This window comes from Bubalus kerabau, chromosome 4 (genome assembly GCF_029407905.1).
Source record: "Bubalus kerabau isolate K-KA32 ecotype Philippines breed swamp buffalo chromosome 4, PCC_UOA_SB_1v2, whole genome shotgun sequence".
In the NCBI taxonomy this organism is placed as follows: domain Eukaryota; kingdom Metazoa; phylum Chordata; class Mammalia; order Artiodactyla; family Bovidae; genus Bubalus; species Bubalus kerabau.
In genome coordinates this window covers 27,707,290-27,726,363 of record NC_073627.1, presented here as the reverse complement: position 1 = coordinate 27,726,363, position 19,074 = coordinate 27,707,290, and the positions used below count along the sequence as shown (strand labels likewise).

The 19,074-nt window shown below is 49.6% G+C and overlaps 1 protein-coding gene across 2 annotated transcripts in view; it reads right to left on the bottom strand.

Moving 5' to 3' along the window:
- ITGA3 (integrin subunit alpha 3) overlaps window positions 1-19,074 on the bottom strand; it is a 33,356-nt gene that overhangs the window by 3,232 nt on the left and 11,050 nt on the right. The window contains exons 5-25 of one of the 2 annotated variants that reach the window (XM_055576175.1): window positions 18,151-18,237; window positions 17,576-17,783; window positions 16,916-17,112; window positions 14,447-14,535; window positions 14,185-14,321; window positions 13,933-14,019; window positions 10,837-10,904; window positions 10,626-10,762; window positions 9,901-10,050; window positions 9,708-9,805; window positions 9,141-9,288; window positions 8,805-8,873; window positions 8,154-8,233; window positions 7,971-8,048; window positions 7,380-7,482; window positions 7,090-7,272; window positions 6,821-6,943; window positions 6,092-6,205; window positions 5,075-5,173; window positions 547-672; window positions 70-210 (exon numbers count right to left, since the gene is read on the bottom strand). In XM_055576175.1, coding sequence (XP_055432150.1) covers window positions 100-210; window positions 547-672; window positions 5,075-5,173; window positions 6,092-6,205; window positions 6,821-6,943; window positions 7,090-7,272; window positions 7,380-7,482; window positions 7,971-8,048; window positions 8,154-8,233; window positions 8,805-8,873; window positions 9,141-9,288; window positions 9,708-9,805; window positions 9,901-10,050; window positions 10,626-10,762; window positions 10,837-10,904; window positions 13,933-14,019; window positions 14,185-14,321; window positions 14,447-14,535; window positions 16,916-17,112; window positions 17,576-17,783; window positions 18,151-18,237 — 2,492 coding nt within the window. In that variant the 3' untranslated portion in view covers window positions 70-99. The remainder of the gene's footprint in view (window positions 1-69; window positions 211-546; window positions 673-5,074; window positions 5,174-6,091; window positions 6,206-6,820; window positions 6,944-7,089; window positions 7,273-7,379; window positions 7,483-7,970; window positions 8,049-8,153; window positions 8,234-8,804; window positions 8,874-9,140; window positions 9,289-9,707; window positions 9,806-9,900; window positions 10,051-10,625; window positions 10,763-10,836; window positions 10,905-13,932; window positions 14,020-14,184; window positions 14,322-14,446; window positions 14,536-16,915; window positions 17,113-17,575; window positions 17,784-18,150; window positions 18,238-19,074) is intronic. The other variant, XM_055576174.1, reaches the window with a different exon arrangement.

Sequence of the window (19,074 nt, the reverse complement as noted above, 5' to 3'; positions counted from 1 at the left end):
CAGAAAGGAGAGAGTCAGAGGCCCCAGCCAGCTGGGGGCTTGGGGAAGGGGGCCCGGAGGCCGTGTTACCCAGCTGGGCCGGGGTGGGGGCTGCCCCCCTCAGTAGTCTTCCGTCAGCCTCTCCGTCTCTGACGGCTGGCTCTTCATCTCCGCCTTCTGCCTCTTAGCTTCATACAGGGCGCGAGTGCGGGCTCGCTTGAAGAAGCCGCACTGCGGAGGGGAGGAGGTGGGGAGGGGCCATCAGGGGGAGCTGGGGGGTCCTTGCCAGCAGCACTCATGAACTGGGGCTTAGGGCTGGGGAGCCTGGATGCCTGGTTCCCAGCCCCAGCTTGGTGATGTGGCAGGAGCCGGAGCTCCTGGTTCCCCTTTCCGGCTTGCAAGTCCCCCCATTAACCCAGGACTGGGAGCTGGAGAGAGAGTGGGGAGGACTTGGGTGATGGGTGGGGTGAGATGGAAGTGAGGAATGAGATGAAGGGAGAGTTGGTGAGGGTCTGCTGGCAGGGGGTCCCAGAGTGGGAGTCCCAGTGGTGGGCTGGGTATTCTAACCTTCCACAGCAAGAGGATGATCAGCCCCAGCAGCAGCAGCCCGGCACTCACAGCCACAAGCACCAGCCACAGCTCAATCTCAGCCGGCAGCTCCTCCACCAGGTCAGAGTCAATGTCCACGGAAAACTGGAAGGGGTGAGAGGGGCTCAGCCATGTGTCCACCCCCTTAGGCCCTGAGCTCATCCTTCCTGTTTCCGCTGGACCCAGAACCCTGCTGTTTGATTTACTGCCTGTAGGGGGCACACAGGGACTGGAAAAGCCCCTGCCAGCCCATTGACAGGAGCAGATTCCTCTATCCTCCCCTTTCTCCTAGAGGCAGACACCAAGATCTCAGAGTCTGGTTTGTGAGCCACACACCCGGGCTTGGGTACCAGCCCCATCCTTCACAAGCTGTGGGACCTTGGACAAGTAATTTCAGCTCTCTGAATCTCCATTTCATGCTCTCTGTTAAGAGGATCGTAATGCCTACCTCATAGTATAGTAGAGTGGCCAAAAGTATGGGTTCTGGAGCCAGACTACCTCGGTTCAAGTCCTAACTATGTTATTCACTAGCTGTGTGACCTTGGGCAAGTCACTTCACCTTTCTGTTCATCTGTGAAATAGGGTATATACTAATAATATCTGTATCATAGGTTGCTGCAAGGGTTCGTTTCCAAGGCAAACCATTCAATATCACAGTAATCCAAGTCTATGCCCCAACCAGTAACGCTGAAGAAGCTGAAGTCGAACGGTTCTATGAAGACCTACAAGACCTTTTAGAGCTAACAACCAAAAAAGATGTCCTTTTCATTATAGGGGACTGGAATGCAAAAGTAGGAAGTCAACAAACACCTGGAGTAAACAGGCAAATTTGGCCTTGGAATACAGAATGAAGCAGGACAAAGACTAATAGAGTTTTGCCAAGAAAATGCACTGGTCATAACAAACGCCCTCTTCCAACAACACAAGAGAAGACTCTACACTTGGACATCACCAGATGGTCAACACCGAAATCAGACTGATTATATTCTTTGCAGCCAAAGATGGAGAAGCTCTATACAGTCAACAAAAACAAGACCAGGAGCTGACTGTGGCTCAGATCATGAACTCCTTATTGCCAAATTCAGACTTAAATTGAAGAAAGTAGGGAAAACCACTAGACCATTCAGGTATGACCTAAATCAAATCCCCTATGATTATACAGTGGAAGTGAGAAATAGATTTAAGGGCCTAGATCTGATAGACAGAGTGCCTGATGAACTATGGACTGAGGTTTGTGACACTGTACAGGAGACAGGGATCAAGACCATCCCCATGGAAAAGAAATGCAAAAAAGCAAAATGGCTGTCTGGGGAGGCCTTACAAATAGCTGTGAAAAGAAAAGAAGCGAAAAGCAAAGGAGAAAAGGAAAGATACAAGCATCTGAATGCAGAGTTCCAAAGAATAGCAAGAAGAGATAAGAAAGCCTTCCTCAGCGATCAATGCAAAGAAATAGAGGAAAACAACAGAATGGGAAAGACTAGAGATCTCGTCAAGAAAATTAGAGATACCAAAGGAACATTTCATGCAAAGATGGGCTCGATAAAGGACAGAAATGGTATGGACCTAACAGAAGCAGAAGATATTAAGAAGAGGTGGCAAGAATACACAGAACTGTACAAAAAAGATCTTCATGACCCAGATAATCACGATGGTGTGATCACTGACCTAGAGCCAGACATCCTGGAATATGAAGTCAAGTGGGCCTTAGAAAGCATCACTACGAACAAAGCTAGTGGAGGTGATGGAATTCCAGTTGAGCTATTTCAAATCCTGAAAGATGATGCTGTGAAAGTGCTGCACTCAATATGCCAGCAAATTTGGAAAACTCAGCAGTGGCCACAGGGCTGGAAAAGGTCCGTTTTCATTCCAATCCCAAAGAAAGGCAATGCCAAAGAATGCTCAAACTACCGCACAATTGCACTCATCTCACATGCTAGTAAAGTAACGCTCAAAATTCTCCAAGCCAGGCTTCAGCAATATGTGAACCGTGAACTTCCTGATGTTCAAGCTGGTTTTAGAAAAGGCAGAGGAACCAGAGATCAAATTGCCAACATCCGCTGGATCATGGAAAAAGCAAGAGAGTTCCAGAAAAACATCTATTTCTGCTTTATTAACTATGCCAAAGGCTTTGACTGTGTGGATCACAACAAACTGTGGAAAATTCTGAAAGAGATGGGAATACCAGACCACCTGATCTGCCTCTTGAGAAATTTGTATGCAGGTCAGGAAGCAACAGTTAGAACTGGACATGGAACAACAGACTGGTTCCAAATAGGAAAAAGAGTACGTCAAGGCTGTATATTGTCACCCTGCTTTTTTAACTTATATGCAGAGTACATCATGAGAAATGCTGGACTGGAAGAAACACAAGCTGGAATCAAGACTGTCGGAAGAAATATCAATAACCTCAGATATGCAGATGACACCACCCTTATGGCAGAAAGTGAAGAGGAACTCAAAAGCCTCTTGATGAAAGTGAAAGTGGAGAGTGAAAAGGTTGGCTTAAAGCTCAACATTCAGAAAACGAAGATCATGGCATCCGGTCCCATCACTTCATGGGAAATAGATGGGGAAACAGTGGAAACAGTGTCAGACTTTATTTTTTTGGGCTCCAAAATCACTGCAGATGGTGACTGCAGCCATGAAATTAAAAGACGCTTACTCCTTGGAAGGAAAGTTATGACCGACCTAGAGAGCATATTCAAAAGCAGAGACATTACTTTGCCAACAAAGGTCCATCTAGTCAAGGCTATGGTTTTTCCTGTGGTCATGTATGGATGTGAGAGTTGGACTGTGAAGAAAGCTGAGTGCCGAAGAATTGATGCTTTTGAACTGTGGTGTTGGAGAAGACTCTTGAGAGTCCCTTGGACTGCAAGGAGATCCAACCAGTCCATTCTGAAGGAGATTAGCCCTGGGATTTCTTTGGAAGGAATGATGCTGAAGCTGAAACTCCAGTACTTTGGCCACCTCATGCAAAATGTTGACTCATTGGAAAAGACTCTGATGCTGGGAGGGATTGGGGGCAGGAGGAGAAGGGGACGACAGAGGATGAGATGGCTGGATGGCATCACTGACTCGATGGATGTGAGTCTGAGTGAACTCCGGGAGTTGGTGATGGACAGGGAGGCCTGGTGTGCTGCGATTCATGGGGTTGCAAAGAGTTGGACACGACTGAGTGACTGAACTGAACTGAATCTCTTCTGACGACTGCACATCATTGTAGGAAATGTGCCAGAATTTATTGAAGCAATCTCATACTGAAAGACATTTAGATTGTTTCCAATTTTCTGCCATTATAAACAATGCTTTAAAATATCTCCATATATTTATGCTTGCAAATTTGTCCTATTAGCTCCTTGATATATTATCATACACAAGATCAAAGGAAATATACAATTAAAAATTTAATAGATATTGACAAATTCATCTTTAAAAAGAATCCATCAATTTATATTCCAATCAATTGCATTTCCTTCTATCTTATCAGAACAAGACAGCATTCTTCTTTTTAATATTTTCTCATATGATATGAAAAAAATCTTACTGCTGTTATATTTCACCATACATACAATGCCTATGTATGCCACCCTTTCTCATTACATATTAAAAATATGTCTATCAATATTTTGTCATATATGCTATAAACTTTTAAAAAAGCAATAAGTCTTTGGCCCTCTTAGTTTCTTTACCATCTCTTTTGCTGTATACAGATTTAAAATTTCAGAGTTGAATTTTTCAAAATTTTTTTGTGATTTCTGGGTTTAATAAAATAACTCCCTCTCCCCATAATTAAAGATTATTATTAAATTATTTCCTGAATTTTCCTCTGGTATATTAGGTTTTATTTCCTACATTTAAATATATTTAATCTAACTCAAATGTGTTTTTGTTTATGGTGTGAGGCAGGGGTTTGTCTTTACTTTCCAAATATGTTCTCCCAATACTACTTAATCATCTATATTTTTCTCCTTATTAAAATGCTATCTGTACAATATTAGTAAATTCCTATTCTGTTCCATTGATCTTCCTGGCCCTTCCTCTGCTACCTTAATTTATTTTAGGAAATGTATGATAATGTATTTAATCAACCCATCATTCACCTCCTATACATATCCTTTCTAACCTTTTCATAACAAATTATAGCCATTTTGTGGTATTTATTTCCATATATATCTTAGAATCAAGTTTGGGAACTTCTTTTCAGGTTTTCACAGAAATGCAACATCTTTACATGCAGATCAAATGAGCCCAAGTAGAGGTTCTCAACCCTGGCTGCACAGTAGAATCTTTGGGGGTACTTTTAAACATACCAATACTGGGGTCCCACCTCCACAGACTCAGATTTCATCACTTAGGGGTGTAGTCCAGACACTAGCAGTCCTCCAGGGGATTCCAATGTGCTAAGACTGAAACCAAATAGCTAAAGTATGTGGAAGTGCTCTGAAAAGATGCCCTGCACTCCCATGCCCTGGCCAGGTTCTGCGGTCTCCTTAACGTGCTCACTCACCCGGACTGTCTTATTCTCCATGTTGATGGTAGGGACGCTGGTTCGGAGGAACAGGGTGGCCCAGCTGGCTACCCTGACTCGGTCAAAGTCTCTGTAATCCTGGAGGGGGGAACGATGAGTCAAAAGAAGCATCTGAAGTCCCTCTGAGCCTCCTTCCTGACCAGCCCCCAGGACACTCTCCCTCCACGGAGCATCTTTAAGCAGCACTCCAAAGGACCTGACACTGGGCCTCTCCTCTACACACAAATGCACATCATTCATTCATCTCTGTGTCAGGTCCTATGCTGGATGCTGGGGACAGCAGAGACAGTGAAGGTCACAGTCTAGGTCTGGCCTGCAGGCTAAATCTGACCCAAGAGCTGCTTTTGTAAATAAAGTATTTCTGGCACACAGACTCGCCCATTCACCAGTGTACTGTCTGCAGTAGCTTCATGGTACAATGCAGAATTGAGTACCTACAACAGAAAGCACGTGGCCCACAGAGCTGAAAAGAGATGTTTAATCTAGTCATTCACAGAAAATGTTTGGTCTAGGTCGGCTGGCACTGCAACCCAGAGCAGAGTGTGCTAAGTGGCATGTGTGGCTTCAGAGAAAGTTCTGTGAGTGTCTAGAGGGGAGAGATCATTGTCAGCTAAAAAATCAGAAAAGATCTTGCTGGTGGTCTCTGAGGGAGACTGTGAAGGCTGAACAGGAGTTTACATGCAGAGGTAACAGATGGGAGCTGGCATCCAGGGGAAAGGAGCAGCATGGGCTAACGCAGAGGTGAGAAAGTAATGGATACACAACAGAATAAAGGACACGGGAGATGTTATTTTATGGAGACAAAATGATGTCATGTCCACATATGGATGCACAGACTAACTCTGACAGGGCACACAGTAACAGGTGCATAACCCAGCATGCATCCATCTCCATGCAGTCACCGACAACACTCAGGTACACACGTGTAGTCTGGCCTCACCCTCTCCCTGTTGCTCTCCCAGCCCGGGGTGGGTGGCAGTTGAGACCGGCACTGACCTCGATGAAGGTGCTGTTCCACACTCGTGCCTGGATGGTCACGTTGGTGATGACAGGGGCATCAGGAATGGGGCACTCCAGCCACACACAGTGGGTGTGGTCACTGCCACAGCTCTGCGATAGGCAGGGAACACAGACCCAGACAGTCTGGGTCTCTAGATTCTCCAGACTTTGCTCCAGGCTTTGTCCCAACTATGGTTGAAACTGAAGGGGCCTGTCCTCATCCCTTCACTCAAGCACATTCCCCGCCAACCCTGCATTTACGTGTTTAAGGCACATTCTTTGGACCACACATATATAGATGCCAGCGACATGGAGAACAGGAAATCTGGTCCCTGTTCATGTACACAGCGCCCAATCCTGAACACCACCTTCCCACACTGGGCTTCCTCCAGTTGCTGCACAGGCCTGCTCCCCACTCCCTTCCGACAGAGGGCGCCCTGCACCCTGTCTTCATCTTGTGTCTCCCCATCCCTAGTTCTAATGTCCAAAGCTTTGAACAGCTATATCACCCCCAACAGGCTGGGGTTCCCGGGAATAGAATCAGTGTCTGTGCTTTTGGTTCACCGTATTGTCTGCTCCCCAGAACAAGGCAAGGGCCACATTACCACATCAGACTGGGGTCTCCTGGAGAGTACCAGCTATCTCTCTTGCTTCGTATGTCTCAAGGTGCCCACTCACCCTATGATGGGTGGGCATACTCCCCCCAGCCCTGCCCTGGCCACTCACCAATTGGATCTCAGACTTGGCCTTTTTGGCAGCAGCCAGAGTGACAGGCGGGGGGCCTTGGCCTCCTCCTGGGTCCAGTTGTCGCCGCCTGCGCTGTGGAGATGGCGGCCCGTCCCCAGGAGCCTGAAGAGGGTAGAGGCGATTTACTGGTGGAAGGAGCAGAGGTGAGGAGAGGAGGAAAGGGCAGGGAGAGGAAAATGTTGGCCTTTCTGCCCTGCAGCTAGCAAAGGAAATGGGCCACAAGTGAATGCTCCCCCTGGTGTCCTTACAGAGAGAGTGAGGTTGAGAGGGTTGATAAGGTCTCCAGGCGGCCGGCAGTGCCAGGATCCATTGCCATGGACAGTGATCTCCGTGGGGTACAGCAGCCACTTGCCATTGCTGACTTCATAGGGCCACTCCAGCCCCAGAACCAGGGTCCCCAGGGCTGCCAGCCCTTCACCCATTGGGCCCACCTGTGAGGACAACGGATGTCACGGCTACTTTCTCCTGGGAAACCACCTCTGTCTCACCAACCCCCAATCCTCACACCCTCTGACCCTGGACCCAGAGGTCCCTTTACCTGGAACTCGTACTTGAGAGGGCTTCCCACATCCTCCACAGTTTTCATGCCAGACTCACCCATCACTGTCCCCCCAAAGAAGCTTTGTAGCCGGTGATTCACCCTGGGGGTGAGAAAGACGCTGGAGTGATAGGGGACCAGTAGGGGCCCTTGCAGGGGGTGGGTACCAAGGTTAACTACAGCTCCTCTGACATCAAGCAGACCTGAGACAAACCCCAGCTCTAGCATTTACTAGCGGTACAGCCTTGAGCAAATTTATCCTCTCTAGCCTCAGTTTCTTCAACTGTAAAGTAAGGTTAATCTCTTAAGAGGGGTCATGGGGCCATTGTGAGAAGACAATGAGATGATGTATATAAAATCATTAGCACAATGGGATCTCATGAAATGGTAGGGCCACACCAACACCTTCGCCCCAAAGTTGCTGATTCCTCCACAGCTAGCTGCTCTGCAAGGAGAACAATAATGGTAACAATAATGACAGTGATGTTGAGGATACCAAGCCAAGAAAGGTGTGTCAGAGGAGCTTGAGAGACACCTTAGGGAAGGGAGGCCCAGGCTCCTCAGCAGGCTGAGGTTCAGGGCGGTACCCACATGCTGAGTGAGGCCTGGAGTGTGTAGTCCACCAGCAGAGGCAGGGTCATGGGCCGTAGGTCATCCTGGTGACTTGACCTGAGGAAGGAATACAGAGGGTAGGGGAGGACTATGTCAGCTGAGGCTGGGGGGCACCCAGGATACCTCAATCCCCATATAGACTGGCTTCCTGAGGTCACTCACGTGGAGAGCTGCAGCTGCGCCTGGAGTTCCCTTGTGTGTAGGGTCACTCCGATGACCTCGAAAGCAATGAGCAGCTCCATCTGCCATAAGGGCAAGAGAGGTTGTTTGAGGCCAGGCAGGGGTGATGCCATGGGGAAGAGAGGGGCTGAGTGCTGTGCTAGGGAGTTGGCTCTCTGGTCTCCACCTCCCACCTGTCTCCACTCTTCCACCTTCCTAGCCTCATCTGCCTCCCTCTTCCCATTCTTTTCTGTTAGTAATAGCTCATGTAGCTCAATACTTCTGAGCTACACGACCTTGAGCAATCACTCAAGCTTGCTAAGCCTATGTTTCCTTTCTGTAAATCAGCACCAACTTCCTCAGAAGGTTGTGAGAAATATATAAAAGAATTAGGCTCAGGGCCTGGCACGCAGCAGGTGCTCAGCAAAATCAGTTTCCTCGCCTCCACCTGCTCTAGCTTTGTGCATAGCTCCCTAGTGGCTCCATTTTCCTGTTTCTGGGTCTCTCCCCACCCCCTACTGCATCCCTCCTCCCCAGCTCTAGCTCTTTGATTCAAGGAAGCCTGGGAACCAGGCAGGCAGAGGGAGGATAAGGAATTCATCAAAGGAGGAGCCTTGGACCCACAGCCCTGGGAGAGTACAGTCAGGCACTCACCCTCTGGTTCCGTTTAAAGGGGTTCCCCAGCTCACAAACGATGGTCTCATTGGCTTGGCAGGCTCCAGGCTGAAGAAAGAAGACAAATCAGATCTAGGTGGTCAGACTAAGGCTTGTCCCACTCCTCTCCTGTGGCAGAGGGCCCGAAGCTCTCGAGGCTTGAGAACTGGGTTCCCCTAGCAACAGAGACGCTGGAGGCACCTGAGGAAGCCCAGCCCAGAGGACTAGGGTTGGGGGCGGGGGCGGGACACGTGGCAAATGACCACACATGTACATGACATGTAGGAAGGATGGATTGGGTCGTGGTTGGGCTCTGAGGAGGCAGAGGGCACTCACGGGGCGCACTGAGGACAGCAGCAGGGTGGGAGGCACTTCCAGGGTGAGGAGCGCCTCGTGGGCATCTTCCCCGGCCCGCTTCCGGCTTGGGGTGTTGGTCACGTTGATGCTCAGGAGCAGTTTTCGGAGGTCTCTCCTGTACTGGAGCCTGAGAGGGGAGGAGCAGCCCCAGACTGAGCCCAAAGCCCCGCCCCAATCTGTTATGCTCCGCCCCTCAGAAGAAAGCCCCTTTTCTGGCCACGGAAGGCCAATCTTATGCTGCTGCTAAGTCGCTTCAGTCGTGTCCGACCCTGTGCGACCCCATAGACGGCAGCCCACCAGGCTCCGCCGTCCCTGGGATTCTCCAGGCAAGAATACTGGAGTGGGTTGCCATTTCCTTCTCCAGCCAATCTTATAGTTCTTGGCTAATTAAGGTCCCTCCTCTCTGACTTGCCTCTCTGTGAGACCCCTCCCCTTAGGTCTCAACAGTTCTCTCCACTCTTTCCGACCAATAGGGCCCCGCCCCTCAATTCCTGATAGCCAGTGAAGTCCGGCCACCTTGGCCACTCAGCCCCGCCCAGAGCGCACCTGCTCAGCCGCTGCCCCAGCTCAGACACGAAGGCCGCCCGCATCTGTAAATTGCTGTCGCACCTGTTGTCCTGCCCGCATTCCTTCTGGAACTGTACCTGGGGGTGGTGGGAGTTGTGAAGGGCCCACCATCATCCATAGCTCTCCAGGCCCGTGCCCTTCCGGCCCCGGCCCCGGCCCCGGCCCCACCCACCTCCGTGTGGTTCTCCAGAGCCTGCGCTTGGTTGAGGACCGGGTAGGCATCCAGGGACCCAAGCCCCAGTTGGGGACGATCAGGCAACCGCAAAGGTAACGAGTAGTTCATGGAGATGGTGATGGGTCGGAGTTTGTCGCGGACGTTGTCCTGGGAAAGGAAGGTAAACTGAACCCAGCTCTGCACTGCCCTCCAAACCAAGTTGTATCCTCATGCAAACCTAAGCCCCTAGGGAGGAGCTGCGACCCTCTCCCTCAACCCTAAAAAACCCCTGTAAGGCTGAATCCCCTCTGGTCTGCTCACCAAATTGACCCGCTTCGGTAAGATGTGGCTCCTCCTCTCCAGAGACTCCTCTGGAGGAAGATTGACTCTCCCTTCATTCCTGGGGTCCCCAAGTTGAGTTTTCCCTTTTCACTCTGATGTCCCAGAAAAAGCCTGCGCTTGTCCTTGCTTCTGGATGCCTTTTCCCCAGAGACAAGCTAAGAATCTCACATACTTCTCTTTGGCCCCCATCCCTGCTCCAAAGGTCTCTGTTCTCTACCGTAGGCTGGATGCTGTGCGCTGTAGCCTCCACTTACATATGACCTTCCAGGCCAATCCACCACCTTTGTCTCTGGAGAGAACTCATGCCCTCACCCTTGACCTCAGGGACTCTCCTGGGCCCATGGAGTTACCTCCTCCTGGGACCATGGAGTCAATGTACTGCCCCTCACCCCCTCCCTCACCATCAGGAGCAGCTCCAGTGTCTGGCAGCGCATCTCAGGCATGGAGAAGAAGCCGTGGAAGACAGCTGACTGGCTGCGTGCAAAGTGGAGTCGGGGTGGGCGGCGGTCCCGGTCAGCCTCCAGCGTGTAGGCCAGGGCTGTGGGTGCACAGGCTGGTCAGCAACTGACCAGGTGAGCGTGCCCCCCCCTCGCCCTACAGCCCAGCACTCACTGATGTTCCGCCTGTAGTTGGGGTTCCCTGCACTCTGGTTGTAAGCAAAGCACAGCTCCACCTGCACACTGTTGAGGGTGGGGGACATACAGGAGGGTCAGGTCACGGTGGAACCCAGATACCCAGGTCCCAGCTCTCACCCACTTTACTGGGCAAGAGGAAACAGGGTCTTTGGGGGAAAGACAGAGACAAAACTGAGGAGTCCACAGAGCTGGGCTGGGGTGTCCCTGGTCTCTTCAGGCCATAGAAAACAGGCTTAGAGGGAACCAATGGGGAAACTGAGGTCCTGAGACTAAAGGAGTTGCCTGAAGCCAGGTGTTGGCCCAGCCTAGTCTTGGGCAGGATCCCCAGTCGAGATCTCTTTCCCCAGCACCCGCTGCTTCCCTACTCCATCTCCCTCAGCTTTCTGATCCCTTATCCTCATTCACTCATAGACCCTGCGGTCATCACTGTCATTATTGTAACCATCTTAGCAACCATGTTTTTTGAGCACTTAGGATTCACAGAGCACAAAATGCAAACAAGCAAAATGGCTGTCTGGGGGAGGCCTTACAAATAGCTGTGAAAAGAAGAGAAGCGAAAAGCAAAGGAGCAAGGGAAAGATACAAGCATCTGAATGCAGAGTTCCAAAGAATAGCAAGAAGAGATAAGAAAGCCTTCCTCAGCGATCAATGCAAAGAAATAGAGGAAAACAACAGAATGGGAAAGACTAGAGATCTCGTCAAGAAAATTAGAGATACCAAGGGAACATTTCATGCAAAGATGGGCTCGATAAAGGACAGAAATGGTATGGACCTAACAGAAGCAGAAGATATTAAGAAGAGGTGGCAAGAATACACAGAACTGTACAAAAAAGATCTTCATGACCCAGATAATCACGATGGTGTGATCACTGACCTAGATAGAGCCAGACATCCTGGAATGTGAAGTCAAGTGGGCCTTAGAAAGCATCACTATGAACAAAGCTAGTGGAGGTGATGGAATTCCAGTGGAGCTATTTCAAATCCTGAAAGATGATGCTGTGAAAGTGCTGCACTCAATATGCCAGCAAATTTGGAAAACTCAGCAGTGGCCACAGGACTGGAAAAGGTCCGTTTTCATTCCAATCCCAAAGAAAGGCAATGCCAAAGAATGCTCAAACTACCGCACAATTGCACTCATCTCACATGCTAGTAAAGTAACGCTCAAAATTCTCCAAGCCAGGCTTCAGCAATATGTGAACCGTGAACTTCCTGATGTTCAAGCTGGTTTTAGAAAAGGCAGAGGAACCAGAGATCAAATTGCCAACATCCGCTGGATCATGGAAAAAGCAAGAGAGTTCCAGAAAAACATCTATTTCTGCTTTATTGACTACGCCAAAGGCTTTGACTGTGTGGATCACAACAAACTGTGGAAAATTCTGAAAGAGATGGGAATACCAGACCACCTGACCTGCCTCTTGAGAAATTTGTATGCAGGTCAGGAAGCAACAGTTAGAACTGGACATGGAACAACAGACTGGTTCCAAATAGGAAAAAGAGTACGTCAAGGCTGTATATTGTCACCCTGCTTTTTTAACTTATATGCAGAGTACATCATGAGAAATGCTGGACTGGAAGAAACACAAGCTGGAATCAAGACTGCCGGGAGAAATATCAATAACCTCAGAGATGCAGATGACACCACCCTTATGGCAGAAAGTGAAGAGGAACTCAAAAGCCTCTTGATGAAAGTGAAAGTGGAGAGTGAAAAGGTTGGCTTAAAGCTCAACATTCAGAAAACGAAGATCATGGCATCCGGTCCCATCACTTCATGGGAAATAGATGGGGAAACAGTGGAAACAGTGTCAGACTTTATTTTTTTGGGCTCCAAAATCACTGCAGATGGTGACTGCAGCCATGAAATTAAAAGACGCTTACTCCTTGGAAGGAAAGTTATGACCGACCTAGAGAGCATATTCAAAAGCAGAGACATTACTTTGCCAACAAAGGTCCATCTAGTCAAGGCTATGGTTTTTCCTGTGGTCATGTATGGATGTGAGAGTTGGACTGTGAAGAAAGCTGAGTGCCGAAGAATTGATGCTTTTGAACTGTGGTGTTGGAGAAGACTCTTGAGAGTCCCTTGGACTGCAAGGAGATCCAACCAGTCCATTCTGAAGGAGATCAGCCCTGGGATTTCTTTGGAAGGAAGGATGCTGAAGCTGAAACTCCAGTACTTTGGCCACCTCATGCAAAATGTTGACTCATTGGAAAAGACTCTGATGCTGGGAGGGATTGGGGGCAGGAGGAGAAGGGGACCACAGAGGATGAGATGGCTGGATGGCATCACTGATTCGATGGACGTGAGTCTGGGTGAGCTCCGGGATTTGGTGATGGACAGGGAGGCCTGGTGTGCTGCAATTCATGGGGTCACAAAGAGTCAGACACGACTGAGCAACTGAACTGAATTGAACTGATGCTAAGGGCTTCCCTGGTGGCTCAGAGGTTAAAGCGTCTGCAATGCAGGAGACCTGGGTTCGATCCCTGGTCGGGAAGATCCCCTGGAGAAGGAAATGGCAACCCACTCCAGTATTCTTGCCTGGAGAATCCCATGGACGGAGGAGCCTGGTGGGCTACAGTCCACGGGGTCGCAAAGAGTCAAACATGACTGAGCGACTTCACTTTCACTTTATGCTAAGGGCTTTTTGTACATTATCTCATTTGATTATCACAACGACCCTGTAAATTGATTACACTTTTTTTAAATAAAAAAAAATTTTTACTGGAGTATAGTTGCTTTACAGTGTTGTGTTAGTTTCTGTGAATTGGTTTTTAATATTGCTACTCCCTAGAGCCCATCCCTCCCATTGCAGTGGGCAAGGCTGGAATCTGAACCAAGCAGACCAGAGCTCCAACCACCATGCCCTACCTGCCCCCCTACCCCCACAGTTCACCCATTAGCAAGGAATTTTGCTCTTTAATGAGCTTGAGTGGGGAAGGCAATGCTTTCCCAAGCATCAACCCTTTAATGGTGGGGTATCAGGAGTTGCCAGGGAAGGGTTTTGAAAGCCAGGGTCCCTCCTGGGCTTCCCAAACATCAGGAGGAATGAATGGGCAGACTGGGGCCAGAGGGTCTCACCAGGAGGTGGCCGTGCAGAATGCAGGGTCCAGTATGGATGGCTTGGCTACCAACGTCTTGTGGAGGATGTTGATGACAGGCCGGGCCCTGCATAGAAAAACCAGACATCAGTGCCTCAGGCCCACCCCAGGCCAGGCCAGGGTCAGGGCTCAGGCTTGTATGGACCTGATTCTGAAGGTGGACAGAGCTGGGGCTCCACGCAGGCAGGGACGGAAGAGAGAGAGGTCCCCATCCACCGTTGCCCTGGCTCACCTCAGCAGCACGATGCGGTCTGACAGGCTCCCCACCAGCAGGTCTGGGTAGAAGTTCTCATCCACGTCCATCTGCCCACTCAGGGAGTAGCCAAAGGTGGCCAAGCCAGGCAGTCCCAGCTGCTCTCCATGGATTACCTGGGGGCAGGGGGAGGCGGTGGGGACAGGCTCTGGGGAAGGTTCTACAGAGTGGGGCCCATGGGGAATAGGCAGGAGTGCGTGAGGAAAAGGAAGAAGGTGCCTCTGTCCCTGGCCGTCTGTACCTGCTGGGGCTGTCTGAGGAGCCCCCTGGAGCTGCCATGGTAGATGTACACTTTGCCCGAGCCCTCGAATGGGGCTCCCACAGCAATGTCTGGGAAAGAGAGATAGTTCAGGGTCACCCCGGGTACTATGGGCCCCATGGTTTTCCAGTCCTATGCTCCAGGCTGCAGAGCCCAGCATGGCATGACCTCCCTGTCAAGCAGTGCTCAGAGGATCAGGGAACAGAGTTCTGTGACTTAGGATTAAAACTGGGACCATTAGGCACCCAATTGCCTCCTTTTATATATGGGAAATTAGGCCCAGGAGAGGGAAGTGACTTACCAAAGTCACATAGCAAGTTAATGTCTCCGGCAGGTCTAGACCCCAGATTCCTGACCACTGGCTATTTGTTTTCCCTTATTACTGTGCCTTCCTTCTCCCCTGTCAACCGCCCCTCCAGACACCTGGTTCTTCTCATGACATTTAAGAGCAGGGTCACAAAAGCAGGTGTTCCCCATTTGTGACTTTGCCAGATAGTTCTCAAACACTCATCTCATCCAGTCCTCACGAGGGTGCTGGCAGTAGGTAATACTGTCCCCACTTCACAGATGAGGAAATAGGCTCAGAAAAAGTCGGACAGCTAATAAGTAGAGAAGAGGCTATTTGAGCCTATGTCTAACAGTGGGGGCTGGGATTTTCATCGCAACACTATAACTTTTCTTGTTAAATTCTAACCATTATTTCCACAAAATAACTCCAAGATGTTTTGTCTTCTTAAACTTTCTAGTTTGCTGCTTTTGATCTGATATGGCCTAGGTAATTAGAAAGTCAAGCTTGTAGGAAAAGTAGGCAAAGGAAGAATAAGTAGATCTTGAGTGACAACTGGGCAACACTTCGATCAGTAAGTGCTTGGGCTTCATTAACTGAACTTTCTAGCACCTATTTTGGCTCTTGAGAGGTTCCTCTGCCTTCCTTTTGGTTTTCAGATATATTCTGGGAAATTGAGGTTGTCAGAGAAATGACTTCCAGATAAGCCAGGTGCTCCCATGGCAACCAGGCTAAACCCCTTGATTTATCCCTCTCCTTGACATGCAAGGTCTGATTGGTCTCCAAGTCCAGCAGAATAGTAATTGGCATCCCCCATATCCAGAACTTCTACCATGTCCCTGTGCTTAACATCCACACCTGGTATACTATATATATATATATATATAATTTTTTTTAATATTTATTTCTTTATTTGGCTGCACCGGGTCTTAGTTGCAGAATGCAGGTTCTCTAGTTGTGACATGCGGGCTTAGTTGCCCCTCAGCATGATCTTAGTTCTCCGACCAGGGACTGAATCCATGTTCCCTGTATTGCAAGATGGATTCTTAACCACTGGACCACCAGGGAAGTTCCACACCTGATATAGTAATGCTATGCTATGCTATGCTAACTCGCTTCAGTCGTGTCTGACCCTGTGCGGCCCCATAGACGGCAGCCCACCAGGCTCCCCCGTCCCTGGGATTCTCCAGGCAAGAACACTGGAGTGGGTTGCCATTTCCTTCTCCAATGCATGAAAGTGAAAAGTGAAAGTGAAGTCACTCAGTCGTGTCTGACTCCTAGCGACCCCATGGACTGCAGCCTACCAGGCTCCTCCATCCATGGGATTTTCCAGGCAAGAGTACAGGAGTGGGGTGCCATTGCCTTCTTCGATATTCTTTTTTAAATTTTTAATTGGAGGATGAAAGTGAAAGTGAAGTCGCTCAGTCGTGTCTGACTATTTGCGACCCCATGGACTATAGCCTACCAGGCTCCTCAGTCCATGGAATTTTCCAGGCAAGAGTACTGGAGTGGGTTGCCATTTCCTTCTCCAGGGGATCCTCCCTACCCAGGGATTGAACCCGGGTCTCCCACATTGCAGGCAGAGGCTTTACCATCTGAGCCACCAGGGTAATTGCTTTTTAATATTGTATTGGTTTCTACCGTACATCAACATGAATCAGCCATAGGTAATACTATATTCTTGATCTTAACATCCCTAGCCTTGCTCCCCACCTCCATCCAGCCCACATCTCCCTCCAGAATCATCTTTCAGTGTACCAAGCTATCATGTCACACCTCTGCCCTCAAATCTTTTCGGACACCCCTCTACCGTAACCCAAGCATAAGGCCCTAGCTTTGCTGCCTGGTTTTCAGTGTCCACCCCACCCCCACACTACCTCTCCAGCCACATCTCTGATGTGAACACCTCACATCAGCCAAATGGACCACACTCACATTTTGCCCCTTCTGTTCCCATCACTGTGTACACTCAGCCTGGCCTTTGACACCCAGTGGTATGTCCATTGTTCTAGGAAGTCTACTGAGCTCACCCCTGGGGGCTCCCTCTGCACTGCTGTGAGCTCCCCAGACCTGGCCCGAGTCTGTCTCCTTTTTGGGCCCTATCAAGCCTGGTATGCAGTTGGCTCTCAGTCAGTGGGTGCTGGGCCGGGAGTGCTGGCTCATACCCTGGAATCCGTCTTGGTTGACGTCACCAATGCTTGCCACAGAGAAGCCGAAGGCGGAGCGACTGGGGCCGTGAAGAAGGAGGGAGGGGTGGTCTGGGAAGGAGGTGCCTGCCTGGTTCATGAAGATATAAATCGCACCCCCTACTTCCTCTTTCCGCTCAAAGTAATAGGGGGCACCCACCAGGAGGTCCTGCCACCTGCAAAGGAAAGAAGGAGGGGAGATGGAACACGCAGCATAACTGTTATTTAGCAGACACAACTGCGCCAGGCAGGGCACACAACTCTACAAGTGATGCCTCTGGCCATAGGTTGTGGGAAGGACATGGAAGCGTCATTGTGACCAATCTAATAGAAAACACAGGTTGTGGAAAAGCCATGTACACACAGATCACACCCAAACAGCTCATATCCACTAGGGCCATACGAATGACAGGCACAGTCAGTGAGATGCAGGCATCACGAAACTGACATGCAAACCCATAAAGTCCAAATCCCATAAAGTCTGATTGCAAATCAACATGCAGAACTGATCTGTAAATCCCTGCAAACAGCATGCAAAAAAACGCACAGTTGCAAACCTCTATTTCTCTGCCCTCACTTGTGCAAGCCCACCCCCTCATCATTCTCCCTGGCCCCAGAGAAATGTCCCTGGATTCTCACCCATCATTGTTCAGGTCTGCCAGGGCAATGGCACTGCCAAAATAGGCTCCCACCTGCGTGCCCTCCAGCACCTGCCTCCTCCGCAAGTCTCCACCTGCTTCCTGGCTCAGCAAAAAGACAGCGCCCACATGTTGGTGCCGCGGGGCACCTGTCACAATGGTGATGTTTGTGGGGTGCAGGATGGCACTGCCCACCTGCATCGTGTAGCCTGGGATGGGGGGAAGGTGGTCAATTGAGACTCCAGTAAGGTTTGTCCCCTTGTACTCTGGTCATCTCCCAGGATCCCCCATTATCTTCTATTCCTCTGTTCTAAGTTGGGCAAGAAAGTGGACCTTGGATGCCCAGCCCCAAGTCCTGACTGTACTCTGACCATGAACTCCATGAGGGTTGTGACTCTGCCTCTGGGTGGAGTATACAGCTGGTGCTCAGTAAGTGTGTGCTAGCTGAACTGAATGCTACTGGTCTCAGTGCAGCCTGGCCTCTACTCCACAGACACTGAAGGGGAGAAGACCAGTGTGCCAGGGACGGAGCCCCCTCTCTCCTCCCCACCAAAGGGCCACTACAACCGGACTCACCAATATAGAGGTTTCCTTGGTCCTCTGGGTCCTTGTAACTATATTCAGACAAATCCCAGTCCTTCCGCTGAATCATGTAGCCGTTTCCTTCACAAAGATTTGAGGAGGGGGTATAAGTCACCACTCCTTTTCTCCACTATGTCCAGCAACCCCCTCCAGATAAGGATAATAATAACCCCTTTTATCTGTGAGTACTTTGCCATTTGAAAATCACTTACTCTTTATTTTAACAATTCTGAGCTAGCATGATGACCCCATTTTGCAGATGAGAAAAGTGAGGCTCAGGGATGGAGGCTCAGGGATGTCCAGTCATGGCTGGAATCCAGTCATCTGGGTACCGGCATACTATCAATACATGACATTTCTCCCACCGTAGTCAGCGAAGCCAGACTCACACCATTATCTTCTCCTAATCCTGTCCCCAGACTCGGGCTACCTACTTTCCCCTGCCTCCCAGGCTGCTGCTGGAGAGTACCTTGGCCCTGCCAAGGAGTGGGAGGTAAGACTAGCAGAGTGAGCAGAGGCCTCAGCCTCAGGTGAGTCCAGAGCTGTGACTATGCCCTGGGCAACCTGTTGGTCAAGAGGACAAAACAAATAAAGCACTGGGATGTAACATGCCACATAAGAAATATAGTCAATAATAATGCAATCACTTTGAAGGGTGACAGATGGTTTCTTGGCTTATAGGGGCGATCATTTTACAATGTACTTAAATGCTGATCACTATGTTATACACCTGAAACTAACATAATATTGTACATCAACTATACTACAATTAAAAAAAAAAGAACAAGATTCTGGCCTCCCTCTGCTTGTTGATTCTGCAACAGTAGGTGCAGTAAGGGAAAAGACGTCGCTGTTGCTGTAGCCTGTGGTGGAGAGAGGCAGGTGGAGGGTGTGTGAGCCGTCAGATGCCTGAAAGGC